This window comes from Triticum urartu, chromosome 1 (assembly GCF_003073215.2).
Source record: "Triticum urartu cultivar G1812 chromosome 1, Tu2.1, whole genome shotgun sequence".
Lineage (NCBI taxonomy): Eukaryota > Viridiplantae > Streptophyta > Magnoliopsida > Poales > Poaceae > Triticum > Triticum urartu.
Genome location: NC_053022.1, coordinates 561,284,475 through 561,301,717, shown reverse-complemented (window position 1 = coordinate 561,301,717; position 17,243 = coordinate 561,284,475). Strand labels below are relative to the sequence as shown.

Below are 17,243 nucleotides of genomic sequence, written 5' to 3'. Positions count from 1 at the left end.
TTGGTTAGTAGATGAAAAAAGTTCTAGTCAGCGTGTAATTATGTGTAATTCTTTATATGTTTAGTATTATTGGTTTTTACAGTAATGATCCACCGTACATTAAGGTTCGCTCCTTGGTGGCGACGAATTAGGAGCTCCTTGCCGGAGGGAAGGAGGGAAATGATGGCCGACGCGGCCACAAGCTCTCGCCGGTCGCTGTGTGATTGGTTGTAGTCCACGACGACTGATGTTGGAGTCCGTTGAACTGTGCGTGAGAGATCGAGAAGAGAATGGATACAGGTTTCACCGCCAGAAAGAGCGATTCAGGTGAGGTCCCCATCGACGGGCAGCTCGGAACCATGTCCGCTATATCATCCCGTGAACTCATCCAACAGTGCATTCATGGCTTGTATTTTTGTAGCCATTAAGGACAGTATAACTGAGCCTAAACCGAGCTTTCTCAGCGATTAGCGTTTCCAGCCGTCCGTCTTCGCGATCTGGTCGTTTCTGGCCGTTAGATTCTGTGTGCAAAGCTATCTGTCCCGCAATCTGTGTAAATATGGCCCAGCTGTCCTATGGGCTGCTCCTCCGGAGGCCGAAACGAAGGCCTGTGGTGCATTGGGCCGTCCGCGAGCCGCTGGCCCATTCCAAAGATGCTGGGCTTGGGAGGCGTACGAGCGACCGCGTTAGGTCAACCCTAATCGAATCCCGATCGAGGAGCAACGGAGCGACCGCATACTCCAATCCCATCCACCCCCGGTTCAGTCGATTCCAAAAAAAGGTCCAGATTCGAGGCGCAGCGGGAGCGACCGCGTCAAATTCATCCAGTCCGGATTCGAGGCGCAGAGAGGAGACAACCCATCCAGTCTGTCCCGATTCGAGGCGCTGCGGACCGACCGCGTCGAATCCATCCAGTCCGTGAATCGCCATCCGGCCTTCCGGCCCTCCGGCTGTTCGTCTCATGAAACTGCTTCCCGGGGGTTTCAAGGAATTAATCACTCTTCAGTTTCTCTCCAAGCATTCAAATGATGTCCTGGCTCTTTGTGCGCCCCTCACGGTCATTAATGGATGCCTGGCTCTTTGTTTCTCATTCTTCTGCTGTGTATATATGCTTCCTCTATGCTCACTCTTGTAACTCCGGCGACAGAACATCCATCAGCATGTTCTCTTGTAGGTTCCCCTCTATCTTTATTTTTTATCATCCATGAACGATTTGTTTCTTCCACCCAACGATTACTTGTATCCTCCTAATCTAAATTTTGTACAGGTATTGTTCATACTGGGAGGTGGTCAATTGATTCGGCCAGATATTGGAAACTGGCTCTCACATTTTTTTTATTTCTGCAATTCTTCTGGACAGGTAATTACTTCACGTGGACTACCAGATTTTATCGTTTCATGTTTTACCATCCATGTTTTTACAGCATATAAGATTACTCATATTTCTGTGTTGTTCATACCATGGTTCTATTTGTTGATGTACGCAAAAGAATGTAGCCATACTGTTATAAGCAGATGGTTGGAAGTATGTGTGTGGATTTTCAAGACTCGGTGCAGGCTTTGCATCATTACAAGCATAAGGTGAGTTTCTTTCTAGATTAATATTGTTAAGAGAATATGAATCAAGGTGCAAGGAATTCCAATCCGAGATACCTCAGATATATGCCTTATAAAAGTACAAAAGTGAAACTTGTCAGTTCTTGAAAAGCTAATACTGAACAATTTGCTCACGTTTTTTGGCCTTCCATGTAAATGCAGAATTTACCTTGAGGGATGTTCATGTGCACATCTTTCTAAATTACATAATAAAATGGAGGATAAATGCCTCTATTTTTTTTCCATATCATGCACGAATGGGTAGCAAAAATAAGCTATTTAGTGTTTAGTCACACATAAATCTAAATAGGTAATTGATATCCCTCTTCTATTTTCTCCATACCATGCACCAATGGGTAATAAAAATATCCATCAAATCTGTGTGAACAGTGTTATGTTCCCATTAATAAAGATTTCACCATCAGAGACAAAACAATCAGGCAATATAATAGCACAGTACAATGGACCTATTCCAGCTACACAACCAAAAGAAAAGTTTGCTGGTGCGTTTGCAGATTTAGCTTCACTGCAGGCAGAATGCAGCTTAGTTAGAAAACAGGCCTACCTACAGGGAGTGGGACTGGCTCCTGTTGATTTTTGATAAAATGAGAGACAACTGAGAGCTGCCTGTGGAGTCAAGGACTCTATGTAGTTCTTCATGCAGCTTAATTTGGACTAACCTCACTCTCAGTAGATTCTGCTATCATCTCTGAAATCATGACATTCTCATTATTTACAGAATTTTGGTTTTGTTCGTTTCCATTTGTATGATGTTAATGTATGGGAAATTTAATCTTTTCAGGCAAGATACACTTGGGTTAATCTGCGGGCAGTGAAGTTAGCAAATCATTGGAAGAGTTAAGTGCAGTCTGTATCTCATTTTTTTCTTATAAGGGAAGGCATCACAGCATAAAGTAAATAAGTGCAGACCATCGGACATGCAGTATTGTTGTTCTTTTCAGTGATCTCCGTTGTGTCCGTGATCAGATTTGTGTGCATAAAGAAGTGCATTAACCTGTAACATGTGTTCGTCACATACTTTTGGCAGGGGAGGGGCTATTTTAGTTACGACAGGAGGGACAACAAGCAGGAAGAGTTGGGCAACTAGAGTGCTAGATTCAGGGCAAGTTTGCCTAAGCACTTTTATTAGTTCCATTGATAATACCAGGACCGGAGAACTGAAAGCCCTTGTAGATGCAAGCGATGTGCTATTAAACCAAAAAAAATTGTTTGAACAACATAATACTGTCAGATAGTTCGCGAGGTCGATTTTCACATGATTTCTAACTTCTTAATTCGGAGTTTTTTGCAGGAGCAAGCCTAGTTAAAAAAGGCGCGCCTAAGCAAGCGCTTAAGTGCGCCTAGGCTCTAGGCGATAGCAAAACGCCTAGCGCATAATTGTGCTTAATCTGCTCATAAGCATGCGCTTTGATCAGAAAAGCGCGAGGCGGTGGTAAAACGCACAATTAACGCCTAGCGCTTTTTTGAACTAATAAGATTGACAGCGGCCTTTTGGATTGCACGCTTAATAAAACTTCGAGCTCAAGGCCTTCGATATTTGTGAGGTTTTCCAGGAAGAAGATTGACTGTAGCATCTTGGAGTGCACTGATATTAATAAATAAACCCTTCAATATTTCTGTCGCCCAAAGGCTATAAGTTCTGTAATTTACCCAAATATTTAGCATTTTCTCTACCTAAATATGAGTGTACTGTTTCAGATCATATATTCCCAGTATTACTAAGACATTATGTGAAGTTATTTGTTCCGTTCCAATGCTACTTTTTGCAAATCTTTGAATGTGCCCTTCCTTCTATGATGTACTTGTTGCACTCATCTGAAAGCTCGCTCTTTCATTTACGTTTTCAGTATAATGAATCAGGCACCTTGAATCTGATTTGTCAAATGTAATCTTACATGAGAAGAGGTGTGCCTAAGTAGGAAAAGAAATATAGTTGATTAAAGCAATGATAACCAAACACATTTTTCTCTCCGGTTTGTCCTTCATTGGTGATTTTGTTTCTTTTATTAAAATGACCAAAAAGCCTATGTGAAGCTATAGCTTAATGTGCGAACGAATTTACCCAGACAATAAGACACTACTACAATTGACGTGACAAATTTATTGCATCGTCAATAGTTATAACTGCACATTGTACTAAAAAAAACAAAATCAAACACCATACTGTAGTGATATATAAAGTCCTTCACACGCGTGTGGACCAACTATTATAAGCCTCATGGGAGACACTATCACTTTGTACTAACACATTATCTGTATAAACTAACATGAACTCTGTTTGTACATGAATTTCTAACACTCCCACATAACATTCAAAATAGACGGGCGCGGCAACGCGTGCCATCAACGATCTAGTATCTATGGCAGTGTATTGCAGAAGCTAAGCGGCACTGTACGGCGCAGAAAATTGATGTCGACCCCCGTATAGACAGGCGGCCAGGAAGGTCTGCGAGAAGAGGATCTAACTGCTCCTCCCGAGTCGCCCCCCCCCCCCCCCCCCCCCCGCGGCCCCCGGGCCCCCCCCCGCCCCCCCCCCCCCCCCCGGCGCCCCCCCCCCCCCCCCCCGCAAGGCGGCTCGGAGGCCCCTCGGCCGGACTCCCCCTCTCCTCCTCCTCCCTCGCCGCCGCCCAGGGGCGCGGCCACTCGACCAGGCGAAGCCTTGCCGTTGCCGCCAGCGGCGGGGACTCTGGGTCCTTCCGCTTGTGTGGGGCTGGCGCGGGCCGGCGCCCTCGGGCCGGAGCATGGAGTCGGACCGGACGTCACGACGGGTGGTGGCGACGCTCCGGCGAATCCGTTCCTCTGCGGTAGGCGGCTTTGTGGTCTGATGCGTCGCGGTCATCAGGGACGGCGGCGGCGGCGTGGACGGATCTAGGCCCAGGCGTGGGCCTTGGTCAGTAGATTGCGGTTGGCGCAGTGGCGGGTGTGACACGTCGGCAGCTGGGCGGATCCGTCGGGATTCTACCCTTGTCTGGTCCATGACAGCGCGGGCAACTCCGGGGGAGACCCTAGATCTCCTTGGGATCGAGCGATGGCGGTGCTTTTCCGTCGTAGTCTCTCTTTAGGGCATCGTTTTGGAGTTTGCTCCAGCCGAGGGTACCAATGACGCCGACAGCGCACGCCTGGTGGCACGGCTGCCGGTGAAAATCGTGCCGACTACGGTCATGGCAGACAATGGCGGTGTGTGTGACGTCGTTCCCTGCTCGAGGCATCGTCGTTGCAGTTTGCGTCATCAGGCTCGAGATGCTCCGTGGGAAACCCCAGATCTGTGTCTACCGGATCGGACGATGATGACCTTCGTAGTATCGCTTTCCCTTCTGGGGGCATCGTTTTGGAGCCAGTGATGACTGGAGGGGACAAGAGGAGAAGCGGTGTTACATCTACTGCAGGGCCGACGGTGGATCCTGGCAGCATGGCACTGCGGAGGTTCGGCGATGGGCACGTGTGGACGGATACGTGTAGGATGGTGGCGTTGTCTGGCGCTGTGGTGGCGTCGATGACAGGCCAGGCAAGGTCGATGCGTCAGTTCCTGTTCTGGAGATGGACCGGTGGAAGATGGTTGCGACAGCCTCTGAGAGTGCGTCGCTCCGGTCTTGGTATGTGGCTGGGTCGGGGCATCCGGCTTTAGAAGTTAGGCTTTGATGCGATGTCTGTTTGGTATTTGGATCGGATATTCGGCACTCCTTCATCAAGGGGATATGAGTGGCAACAAGTGTTGCATAGATAGTGGCTTCAGGCTTACTGATGTATTACTTTGTATAATCTTTATGAATAATTAATAAAATAGTTGAATGCATCGTTCAAATATAGAGGCCAGGAGTATATCCTCCTTTAAAAAAATGATATCAACCCAAGGAACATGACAGATGGTTGTGCCACCCCTCACCATATTTAAATGCACTAGCAGGCAGAAGCGGGCGCCCATGTAAGTGCCAGTTGTTAGAATTATTTGAACCACTTAATACAGGTACATGTCACATAATAGCAAGTATAATAAGATACAGTCAGCAGGCTATAAGGATTAAACTATTATATCTCTGTTGAGGTGGATGAGAGAGAAGACGAGAGAGAAAGAAAGCGGGTTGTAGGTTAACAGCCGGCTACAATACGGACTCCAAGAAACATTGTGAGAGTGTAAGATGATCCATGCATTTATAAAGCAGTACTCCCTTCGTCCGGAATTACTTGTCAGAGAAATGAATGTATCTAGATGTATTTTAGTTCTAGATACATCCATTTCTATTATTTTTGTGACAAGTATTTCCGGACGAAGGGAGTACTATTTAGCAACTAGCTATTATACATGTTGGCTATTAAATTGACTATGTGAAGTGACAACTTCATATAGCCAGCTGTTGATTATATTATTAACCATGCTCTAAGTGTTTATGGATCTGGAGATAAAGTCAGACCCATGACAAAATATCAGGTAAGGAGAAGGAACACCAAAAGCCTAAAAAAGCAAGTTCTTTAGTGTCCAAATGCCCAGATGAAACTTCACCCTGAAATTAGAATCATAGTGCTACTGGCTCTCATTAAGTAAGATAATTATTCATTCCCTCAAAAAAGTAAGATAATTTTTCATGGGTCACTTTCAAGTAATGACAATTATATACTCCCTCATTTTTAAATATAATGTTTTTAGAGATTTCAATACAGACTACATACAAATGTATATAGACATATTTTAGTATAGTCCTTCCGTGCACACTACAAGGACATGCTGCGGGAGGAGCAGGTCGACAAGTTCCGACAGATGTAGGTCAGTGAGGCCTACAACCTCGGTCTCCTTGATGAGCACCAGCACGCGGAGGAGCAACTCGCTGTCGGCATGGCCATCGTGGCAGACGTGTTAGATATACGACAAGCAAATCAACTCGACGAAGAATGAAGAACAAGCAGGGGACATGAGATTTTAACATGGGAAAACCCCTCCAACACGAAGGGGAAAAACCACGGGCGCCAGCCAGTCAAACCTCACTATATCGGGGAGGTTACAAATGCCGAGGATTTAAAACTGATCAACTTATCCCGTGCGGCGACTTACAAGAGGTATATATAACACAGGTGACCTAGGTCAATACTGATCCAAGCCTATCGGCGACGGGCCTCGCTCCGCTCGCTTGTCAGAAGCTAGCCTCCCTCTTTATACTTGAATTTGGAGCATAACATAACAGGATGTGGACGTGGCGGAGTAGTAGGTGATGCTCGAGCCCTGCCGCTCCTCCTGTGACCGCTGGCGGCACCTCCAAAATCAGGCGGAGTTGCAGGCCGCCTACAAGGAGGTGGGAGGATGTCGGAGAATTTTTTTTTGAAAGAAAGGGGGTTGCCCCCCCCCCCCCGCCCCATTTTATAGAAAGAAGCAGACAACACCAGACACCAGTTTTACATAATAGCATCCGACTACTACAGAGCAGCTAAATCAGTGATAAAAGCCTAAAGTCAATATAGCAGTTTAGAGGCTAGGAGCATAAACGAAGACTTTTACTTATTACAGAGCACCAACAGAAATGAGAAACGAAGGAGAACGAAAGGAAGATCTTCAGGAATGATCCATCATCTCCAGCGCCCAGTTTTTCAGTTGGTCTCTCCCAGCATCATCTCCATGCGATCCGGAGGAGTTCCCCACGCCGTTTGTCCAGCAGAAGGATGCATCGTAGCAGTAGAGTCGCCTGCCCATCGTCGCAGAGAACTTTCCATTGGTGTAAAAAGCAGCTTAGTTTTGCAAGAATGCACTTCACACTTCTCCATTTGCACCCCTGAAAGCAAAACTCATTTCTTAGTCTCCACAGGCTCCACAAGGCAGCAGTTGTCACCATATTCAAAACAGCATTTTCCTTATGCATATGCCAGAAGGACACAATATTTCCAAAACAAGATATTCTGTCGATATCAAAAGCTTCTGCAACAAATTCCCAAACTTGTTGGGCCACCACACAGTCAAACAACAGGTGTTGAACAGTTTCAAAGTCAGAGCAAAATAAACAGGAAGGGTCTTCAAGTCCCCTCCTTTTCGCAAGATTGTCTCTAGTAAGTATCTTATTGTGAACACATAACCATAGGAAAATATGGATGCTCTACGGACATAAAATTTTCCACATTTTATCACTAATAGCAGGAACTATCCCACTAAAATTGATTTGTTTATAAAAGGATTTAACCGAGAAAGTCCCATTGGATTCTAAGCCCCAAATCGGGGTATCCACTCCATCCAGGGGAGGATTTTGCTTGATCACATAAACAAGTTGTTCCCAGCGGTTCATACCACGAAGATCAACACATCTTCTAAAGGTTAATTTTAAATCATTACCATCCCACACTTGGGCAACTGTACTGTCAGTTTGGTTACATATACTAAATAAATCCCAAAATTATACCTTAAGGGAACAACCCCCCACCCACACATCATGCCAAAAACTAATGAGTTTTCTATCGCCCAGTTTCCATCTATAAAAGGTTTTTGCAGCAGCCAGGGCCCAAGTTATGCTCTTCCAAAAGGTAGAGCCCCCTTCACTTTTAGCCCAGAGCAGATTAGGAGAGTTAACTCTGTACTTGTATAAGAGAAGTTCAACCCAATCTGAGTCAGGATTATTAAAAAATCTTTTACCCCAAGAAGCTAGTAAAGCCATATTATACTCTCTAATGTTAGGCACCCCCAAACTTCCAAATTCCTTCTTCCTAGTAATTAGGCCCCAATTAGCCAGGTGGTACTTGTGTTGGTCTCCTATATTTCCCCAAAAGAAATGAGCCATTTGGGAGTTAATGGCATTAATTGCCCACTTAGTAAACTTGATCATAGACATCAAGTAAGCAGGAATGCTAATCACACAAGCACATAGTAATATAATTTTTCCTTTATACTGAGGTATCTCCCCAACCAGCCAGATATGCCCTTAATGATTCTATCAACAATAGGCTGTAAATCCTCCTTTTTTAACTTATCATAGTGCAGAGGCACCCCCAGATATTTAATAGGGAAAGAGCCTTTTTTACAGCAAAATATCTGAGCAAATTCCTTAGCAACTGCATCATCCATATTGATAGTCCTTAGCAAAATATCTGTCGGAGAAAATTTGCGGGTCAGCGTTTGGAGCTGCCCTTATAGACCTTTGCATATATTGACTTGGGTTATGCCAACTTGTGTTGTGTTTCGTAATCAGAGCTGCTGCAATATCTAACACATGGCAACCAGTTCTCAAATTTCAGATTTGAATATCTAACACACAACATCTACTCTACTATGGTTAAAGCTTTCAAAATCTAACTTAAGAAGGGTCTATACTTGTAGAGTACAACAGTGGTGGGAAATCCAAGATGTATTGCATGCATGCAGAGCCTACCAACATCGAGCTAGCTAGCCGGAGTAGATGTCATGCATATATAGAAGTGACCATTCAGTCGCAGCTATCCATGAGTTGGAGTTGGAGGGAATAGCCATGTGACCGGGAAGCCTTTCAACGGCCGCACGGGCGTCTCGAGGAACAACTCGGACCGCCTCGTCCTCATGTCGTAGACGCTGCAGTAGAAGGGCTCCGGTTGTTTCTGGTAGTATCGATGATTGTATCTCCCAGCGATGGCGTCCTCCGTGAAGAAGATACGGTCCCCGGTGTAGAGACAGTCATGCTCGTGCTCGGCGGCGGCGGCGGTAACACGAACCGCTCGGGAGCACCATGGGCCGACGAACAGCATCCGGTGATCGCCCACGCTCCTCAGCCTCGCCCACCGCGACCGCGCCAAGTCCGCCTCGAGCACCCTGAACTTGGTCCCCATCTGCAGCTCGAGCGCACTCCACATCCGACGCCCCCCTATCGTCGTCTGCTCCGCCTTGCTCTTAGGATCCTCCCTGCAGACCAACAGCAACGTTCCGCTGGATTCTAGCAGGTATCGCGGCGAGTCGCCGAGGACCCGGCCCCGGCGGGGGTTACCCATGAGGTGGTCGACCCGTGAAACGGTCGGCTCGCCGGTGCGCCTGTCGGTGGCGATGGACACGGAGAAGAGCCCGTCCCAGCTGTCGAGGGCGTAGAGCTTTCCCTCGCACGAGACAATGTCTTGGAGGTGGCGAAGCTCGTCGGGTGTGCTGGACCACCACGAGGACGCCCCTGGCCGGCACAAGGCAAGCTTGCTATACGTCCATGCCTCGTTGTCATCGACGATCGCGGCGACGAGGTCGTGGGAGCACACCACGAGCTTCAACATATACGGCTTGGACTCGTCTTGCGGGACCCGGAGAGGCACGTTGGGGGCGTACGTGTCGGAGAGGCCGGGGAGCAGGATGGTGGTGGACATGGAGAAGGGGCTGACCAGCGTATAGGCGCCGTCGAAGCGCTCGAACACGAGCCACTCGCCGCAGGAGCTCTGCGCGTGCGGCAGCTGCCGGTGGCGGTCCAGGTGGAGCGGCAGCGGCCGGAAGGCGGAGCCGGGCAGGCTGTAGAATGTCCGGTCGGGCAAGGCGAGCCATGGGTAGTGCGGGGGCGGAGAGGTCTGGCGCGCAGAGGCGCGCCAGTGTTTGCAGACGGCGGCGAAGCGGACCCGGTCGGCATGGCAAGGGAGGCGGCGGAGCACGACCCCCGCGAGCTCGGAAGGGATGCTCGACCAGCAGCTTGGTGCGCGGCGTGACATATCGGATCGACGAACGAGACAGCCTGCGGCGTGTGTGCCTCTGTACGTCCACGGTCCCTGCCGTGGGAGCCGTATATGTATACGCGGTTGGCATGACACGAGAGTCCGAGACTGTCTCAAAAATACTTTCCAGTTTTTTTAACCAGTTGAGAAGTTTGCCGGCCCGTGCAGCGTTTCATTGTGCGCCAGTTTTGGGAAGAACGAAGGCGGGAGCTCCTAGTTGTTTTTTTGAGGGGTAGTCCTAGCTGGCGCCAGTTAGCGCTCGTGGCGACTTGCAACGGGCCGGCCCAATAATCTTCTATTCGAGTTGTAAACGCAACGAAAAAATTATCATCCAGAAGAATTCTAGGAGAAAACTGACTCGAACTCAACACACACACGATGACTACCTTAGCCAATAACCACTTGGCCGCATTGACTTAGCTGTTTGTAATCAGGAAACAATCTATTTGACCATATTACAATACAACATAAATACACATTATATGTCCAATATAATTTTTGAAAAATGAAAGCCATAAATTTGAGAACGATTTCTTAATAATATTAAGAAAAAAACAAAATTTTGAAAAAAAATCATCGAAATTTGAAAAAAGTTCACAAGATTTTGAAAAAAAATCACGGATTTAAAAAAAGTTCATCGACTTGATAAAATAAATTCATCAAATTTTGAAAAAAATCATCAATTTTTAAAAAGGTTCAATTATTTAAAAAAGGTCGAAATTGAAAAAAAATCATTGAAATTCAAAAAAGTTAATTAATTTTTAAAAAGGTTCAATGATTATTAAAAAGTTCAGCGAAATTGAAAAAAAAGTTCATTGAATTTCAAAAAAGTTCATCGATTTTGAAAAAAGATCATCAATTTGAAAAAAGTTCATTGAATTTTCAAATAAGTTCATTGATTTGAAGAATACTTCATGTATTTGCAAGATAATTCATTGACCCAGGAAGAAGAAAAAAGAAAAAATAGAAAGCAGAAAAGGAAAGAGTAAAACGAAAAAAATGAAAAAGGGAGAAAACAGAAAGTAAAGAACAAAAGGGAAAAAATGATCGAATTAATCAGATCCTGGTGGTTGGCGTGGTTGTTTGTTCACTCTGTATTGAAGATGGAGATCGCGGGTTCGAAACCTCACCAGCTCGTTCATTTTTTGCCGATTAAAAACACAGAACTATATGGGCCGGCCCAGCGCGGACTCGAACCCGCGCCTGTAAAATGCAGGTTTATTCAGTTAGCCACTACACCACCGAATCCTTTGGAAAGCAAAGGTTTATTCAGTTAGCCACTACACCACCGAATCCTTTGGAAAGCAATCCGTCTCAAGTCTGGCGCTCCATACATGAAGGGTGTGACACCCTTAAATTAGGAATCATCAAAAGGATAGGGACGGGAAGCGAGACGAGTATATGGCATGACAACTGCGGGCTGGAATATTCATGTTCTGGATGAGCACTTTTATGCAATGGACAAGGAGGCGATACTGAATATCCCCTTGAGTACACGAGTTCAAGCCGATTTCTGGGCATGGCACTATGACAGAAGAGGCACTTTTTCAGTACAGGCTGCATACCGTGTACTGGCAACTACAAAGCAACAGAGAACGGACTGGTTGGAGCATATTCCGGGGCAATCAGATTCTGATGCAGATAAGAAGTCTTGGGGCAAACTCTGGAATTTGAGCATTCCATCCAAAATCAAATTTTTTTGCTTGGCGGCTAGCCAAGACATCAATCCCAACTAGTGAGGTTAGGAATCACAGGAAGATGACAGATTCGCCGGCTTACCCTTTATGCCAAGTGGCGGTCGATACGTGGAGACATTCTTTGTTTGATTGCCATATGTCACGGTGTGTCTGGGCTCTGGCCGACGAGGAATTGACAGAAGTAATGATCTCAAACCAAACCTAGGATGCTCGACTTTGGATGTTCTGGCTACTGGACACTTTAACATAGCAGGAAGTTGTTCATTTTTTGATCACTATGTGGGCCATATGGTGGACGCGACGCCGTGCTATCCATGACGAGCAGTACCAAAGCCCCCTGAGCACTTCGGTCTTCATCAAAAAAAATTCTGGTGGATCTTGATTGTACGGCTGTGCACAAGCCACGCCTGAGGAGGGATTTGCATGTGAAGCCCAAAATTCGAGGACTAGAGCGACACCATCAGTTTGGCTTCCCCCAACCAACGAAGAAGCGAAGCTAAACGCAGATGGAGGCGTGTCCACATCTGGTAGGAGGGGCGCAACAGCTATGGTCTGTCGTGACAGAGCATGAGTTTTTCTGGGAGCTTCAGCAAGAGTTTTCGAGGGTCTCACGGATCCGCCCTCGTTGGAAGCCCAATCATGCAATGAAGCCCTTGCTTTGGCGATGGATCTCAATCTCAACTATATATGCGTGGCTTCGGATTGTGCTGCCGTGATTTCCATGATAGGCTCGGATGTTCCTTGCCAGTTCGCTTCGGTTTTGAGTGAGATAAACCATAGGGCTAGATTTTTTTCCTAATATCCGTTTCGTTCATGAGAATAGGAAGCATAATTTTGAAGCGCATGCTCTTGCAAAAGCTGCGGTTTCTTTGTCTCCCGGGCGCCACCTGTGGCTTGTTAATACGCCCAACATCATCTGTATCCCTATGAACATCCAGATTTAATAAAGGTTACAGATGCTCAAAAAAACCATCGAATCCTTAAGAACCATAAAAGCCGCCCTATTTATTACAGATTTTCAAACCATTCGTTTTTTGGAACAGTCGATTTTTTAATGAAAAAAATTCATAATTTTTTGAAAAACGTTCAACGATTAGAAAAAAAGTTCATCAAACTTGAAAGAAGTTCATTGATTTCAGAAAAAGTTCATCAAAATTTAAAAAAATTCATCAAGTTTGAAAAATAGTTCATCGAATTGGGGAAAAAGTTCATCATATTCGAAAAAAAGTCATCGAATCTTTTATAAAAATTTCGTCAATATTTTTAAAAGAAAATATAATTTAAAAAATAGATCAATTTAGAAAAAAGATTCATGAAATTTGAGAAAAAATCATGCATTAAAGAAAACAAAAAAGAATGAACGGAAAAGGATAAAAGAACAAAATGAACTTAAAAACTAGAGAAACTAGTAGAACGCTCGTGCGTTGCTACGAGCTACATTGCATATAATGAATCAAACAAATAATTAAGGTTGTCTCGAAGCATATCTCTCTCATACGTCTGGTTATGTCCAGACATCAAACAGGCACCCATCAGGCTCCTCAAAATCCAACCATCCGAATAGTCCGTGCTCCCCAAATCCAGCCCATCCACCATGTTATCTCCAACACACGATCCCAACCCAACTACACACCCCATGACGCACCCTTTCATTTTCCTGTCGGATATTTCTCATGGTACCCTCTTCTTTTAAACCGAATGACGCCCACGTCATCTTCGCCATATCACCATCCCTCCTTCACACCATACTTTCCCATGGACCGTCAAGGAGGAGTCCTCCGCCAACCGCTCGGCTCTTTGCCCTGATTCCCTCCCCCATGTTCGTGCCAATTCACCACTATTTACAAGGGCGGCGAGGCATGCGCCACTCGTGACGCCCCCTTAGCCAAGATGGCAGATCCGATGCCTCCCGAGCCATTGCCATGTTGTAACATATATACTTGAATGCCGTGCATTACCACGATATAAAAATATGATGTCCGTTGTTGGGCAAGCAACTGATACGCTACTGTCCGTTATTAACTCCACCCATTAGAATCTGCATAATACTTATTTTCTCCAACTATGAGAATCTGCGGAACATTTATTTACTTTTTCTATGAGAATCCACACATCTTACTTTGTCCTCTCCACTTTCATTAATGCGTTCCGCCTTCTTCCTCTAACCAACCAGCCGATCCAGATATGCAAAAAGGAATAAAATTGTAAAGCAATTTAGCATACTAATGCATCACCCATATATACTATATTGGCAAAAACATGTGATCATCTGCCCAACAAATACCTTTCATTGAGTTAGTTATTACTACACGCGCATTGTTCCATTCAGTCGGCAATAAATGGATGATTTTTTTCGATAAAAAATGCTAGATGTGAACTACAAAGTGATCAAAGATCACATAGGATGGATATATTGCTACTAACTCAGCAGATGGAACTACCGTGAATACTAATATTAGCCTTGACACTTGTTTATAGCTAAGTAATGGGACCAATAATGGGATCACATTTGTCTTGTTTAAAAAACAGTATGCAAGATCAGTTTCGTACTATTTTGAATGAATTGGCAACGTTCCTCAATTTAATTTCTGCATAAGGCCTTTAATTAAAGTTGGTCTTCAGTTCTTGTTTTATGCTCATTTTATTTGGACCAACACAAAAGCTTTGTGTGAGTTTAACAAAGAACTCTAAGCTAACTCAAGTTTACACATAAGCTCAAAATTACAAGGAAAAAATGAAAAAATATAGTGGTGCCATGTTCAATACGTTTCCTTTGCAAACTTAGCCGCTGCCAATGGTTATCCAACAACAAACAAAAAATATAATATAATCATTAAATATTACTCTAGAAGGAAGTCCGTTGCATGACAATTTGTGCCATAAATCATGTTTACTGCCCCAAGCAACTTTATACCATATTCCAAATGAACTCTTAGAGAATAATCAATGGCGAGGTGAACAAGATCTCTAGCTCCTACTTCCTTCGTCTAGGTGTGTAAGTCATCTTACGTTGTGCATCGCGACCAAGGCGGAGAGGAAAACGAAAAAACTTAATGTCTTTTTGCTAATTAATAGCATTGCATGCAATGAACTAACCACTGCATATTATGTTTGGTAGTCTCAAGTCATTGAAAGCATGCATGGCCCACATATCTTATTGATTGATATGCTACAAAATAAGAAACGAGGAAGGAGTTAATGTACAGTGTCTAAGTGTTTTGGGATCATTCAGTTTTCGTAAGGTGACTTACACACCTAGACGAAGGGAGTACCAAGAATTCAATGTTTTATGGGTATGGGCATCATCTGATGCACAAGCCCCAGTGCTCCCTTTACGAAAAAAAGGACTCGATGTTTTCTTGTTCCGGGGGAGGCCTTTGACCCAGAATATTTCACCTAGAAGGATGGCATATATTCATAAAATGGTTAGTACTTCAAATGGAATAGGGAAAATTGAATGTCATATCAGGATAAATGTAGGTCTCGGTTCGGGAGGAAGAAGCAATAATAAGCACAAAGATGGATCTGCATGACAATTAATATTTTTCCCAAAGTATAAATAGTACACCCACATGAAAAAAATAGTTCTGGCATGAGTGCTGAATGCAATTGTAAGAAAGCTATTACAGGTTTATTGCACTGCTGACTACAATATATTTTTCTGTAAAAGGTGCCACATGCTTATTGGACTTTTGAAAATTTTATATTTGAAAAGTTATAGAAGCCTCTAAAGCGTGTTTACTGAAATATTTGAATCTCAGGCCTATAGAAATCCCCTACTGCCTAAGTTGACCAACTGCATCCTTATATAATATATATAGGAATAATCAGGGACCAAAGGACCATCTCTTCCTGATGCATAACCTGTAGAACTCCATCCTTATCTAAGTTAATCAACTACATCCTTGTCTAATACTCTAATATATAACAGATAAATCATAAATCAGTTGACCATATTTTTTTTTGAGGTAAATCAGTGGACCATATGTTTGTGATGCTACACCTCCTTTTTTTTTTGAAAGATCCAACATTGCTGGCTTTTCATTGATTTAGGAGGGAGAAGGCGGGAAACATGATGATCAAGCGATCAGGTGAGTGTCTAGAGTAGAGCCTAAGAAAAAGAAAGGTAAAGCGGCCTTGCTGTGCTAGCCAGCAGAGGGCCAAAGAACAAAATCCTTAGGCTATAATTTCCTGACTGTCCCCGAAGGGGCTCATGAGATGCTTTGCTCCCGCCACTCTCCATTGATCCAGAGCGCGCCGAACAGCAGCAAGGATGGATGTAGCCGAAGGGCACTTGCCTCATTTCGCTCCTGGCAGATCTCCAAAGTGATCAGCACGATCATCGACTTAATCCCCCTCCGCGCCTCGCTCGGGGTTTTTGCGATGATCTCTCTCACCAAGGCAGTGGTGTTTGTGTTTGATCGCCAGGTGCCCGGATGGAGCGCGTCGCAGCCGTGCCATGCAGCCGCAGCTTGCCACACCGCTCTGGAGACAGTACATTCCCAGAACAAATGCCGGGAGGACTCCAGGTGTCTTGCATGCAGGCCGCAGAAATAGTTGTTGGGCCATCCTCATCGTTGCAACATGTCTTTGCACCATAGCCGATCCTGGTGCAGGAGCCAGAAAAACATCTTTGTTTTCGCCGGCGCCCACGTCTTTTGTGTTGTCTGTTTGATCATTAGCATTTATTTTCTTCATCATGCTAGCAGTCATGTTCTGAAATTTCCAACTACAGAACTGCTCCGCCTACATCTTAATATATTATGCCTCGGCTATAAAGTTAGCAGACTCCTAAAATATTTGCTATACTATATCACAAATTTACAATACCAAATTTTACCTCGGAGAGTCTCGTAACTTGCATGAAGCACATCAAACCACGTACCTATTAAGCATGTACACTGAAAATACTGCAGTAATGTTGTCCATTCGAAATTCTTGTTTTGTTGTAGTTGTCAAGGAATGCTTCTGCATGACTTGCATCAAAATAATACATGTCACGTATTACCGCCGACTGATAGTAATTCTAAGAGTTTAATGAGGGCAAAATTTTGAATATATAAAAAATATCAAAATAACATACTGACATTTATTTTGCATGTCACACCGTTCAGGTGCTAATGTTTTATGTTAAGTAGTCCCTCAGTCCGAAATTACTTGCCGCTCAAACGGCATCTATTTGAGCGACAAGTAATTCCAAACAGACGAAGTAATAATCAGTTCTCCATCCAATTGAATTCAACAAAGCCTGGCAAAAACCTTATTTATCTTCGGATCAGTTGAGACTTGAGACTTGAGAGAGCCACAGGCTCCTTACCACGGAAGAGCACG

The 17,243-nt window shown here is 44.6% G+C and overlaps 2 protein-coding genes across 2 annotated transcripts; one reads left to right on the top strand and one right to left on the bottom strand.

The window, feature by feature from the left end:
- The first annotated feature begins 694 nt into the window (after nucleotides 1-694).
- LOC125539490 lies at nucleotides 695-2,855 on the top strand. The gene is made up of 4 exons (XM_048702960.1): nucleotides 695-1,149; nucleotides 1,247-1,339; nucleotides 1,470-1,560; nucleotides 2,378-2,855. Exons 1-4 carry the CDS (start codon nucleotides 1,005-1,007, stop codon nucleotides 2,409-2,411), a joined length of 363 nt encoding a protein of 120 aa, XP_048558917.1. The 5' UTR covers nucleotides 695-1,004; the 3' UTR covers nucleotides 2,412-2,855.
- Nucleotides 2,856-8,997: 6,142 nt separating this feature from the next.
- LOC125533152 (F-box protein At2g17036-like) lies at nucleotides 8,998-10,212 on the bottom strand. Its single transcript, XM_048696909.1, has one exon. It carries the CDS (start codon nucleotides 10,210-10,212, stop codon nucleotides 8,998-9,000), a length of 1,215 nt encoding a protein of 404 aa, XP_048552866.1.
- Between the last annotated feature and the right edge of the window lie 7,031 nt (nucleotides 10,213-17,243).

Coding starts and splice junctions, on each gene's coding strand:
- LOC125539490 (XM_048702960.1), top strand. CDS start 1,005: ATGATGTCCTGGCTCTTTGTGCGCCCCTCACGGTCATTAATGGATGCC. Junction 1,150..1,246: donor ATCCATCAGCATGTTCTCTT/GTAGGTTCCCCT, acceptor AATTTTGTACAG/GTATTGTTCATACTGGGAGG. Junction 1,561..2,377: donor TGCATCATTACAAGCATAAG/GTGAGTTTCTTT, acceptor TAATCTTTTCAG/GCAAGATACACTTGGGTTAA.
- LOC125533152 (XM_048696909.1), bottom strand. CDS start 10,212: ATGTCACGCCGCGCACCAAGCTGCTGGTCGAGCATCCCTTCCGAGCTC.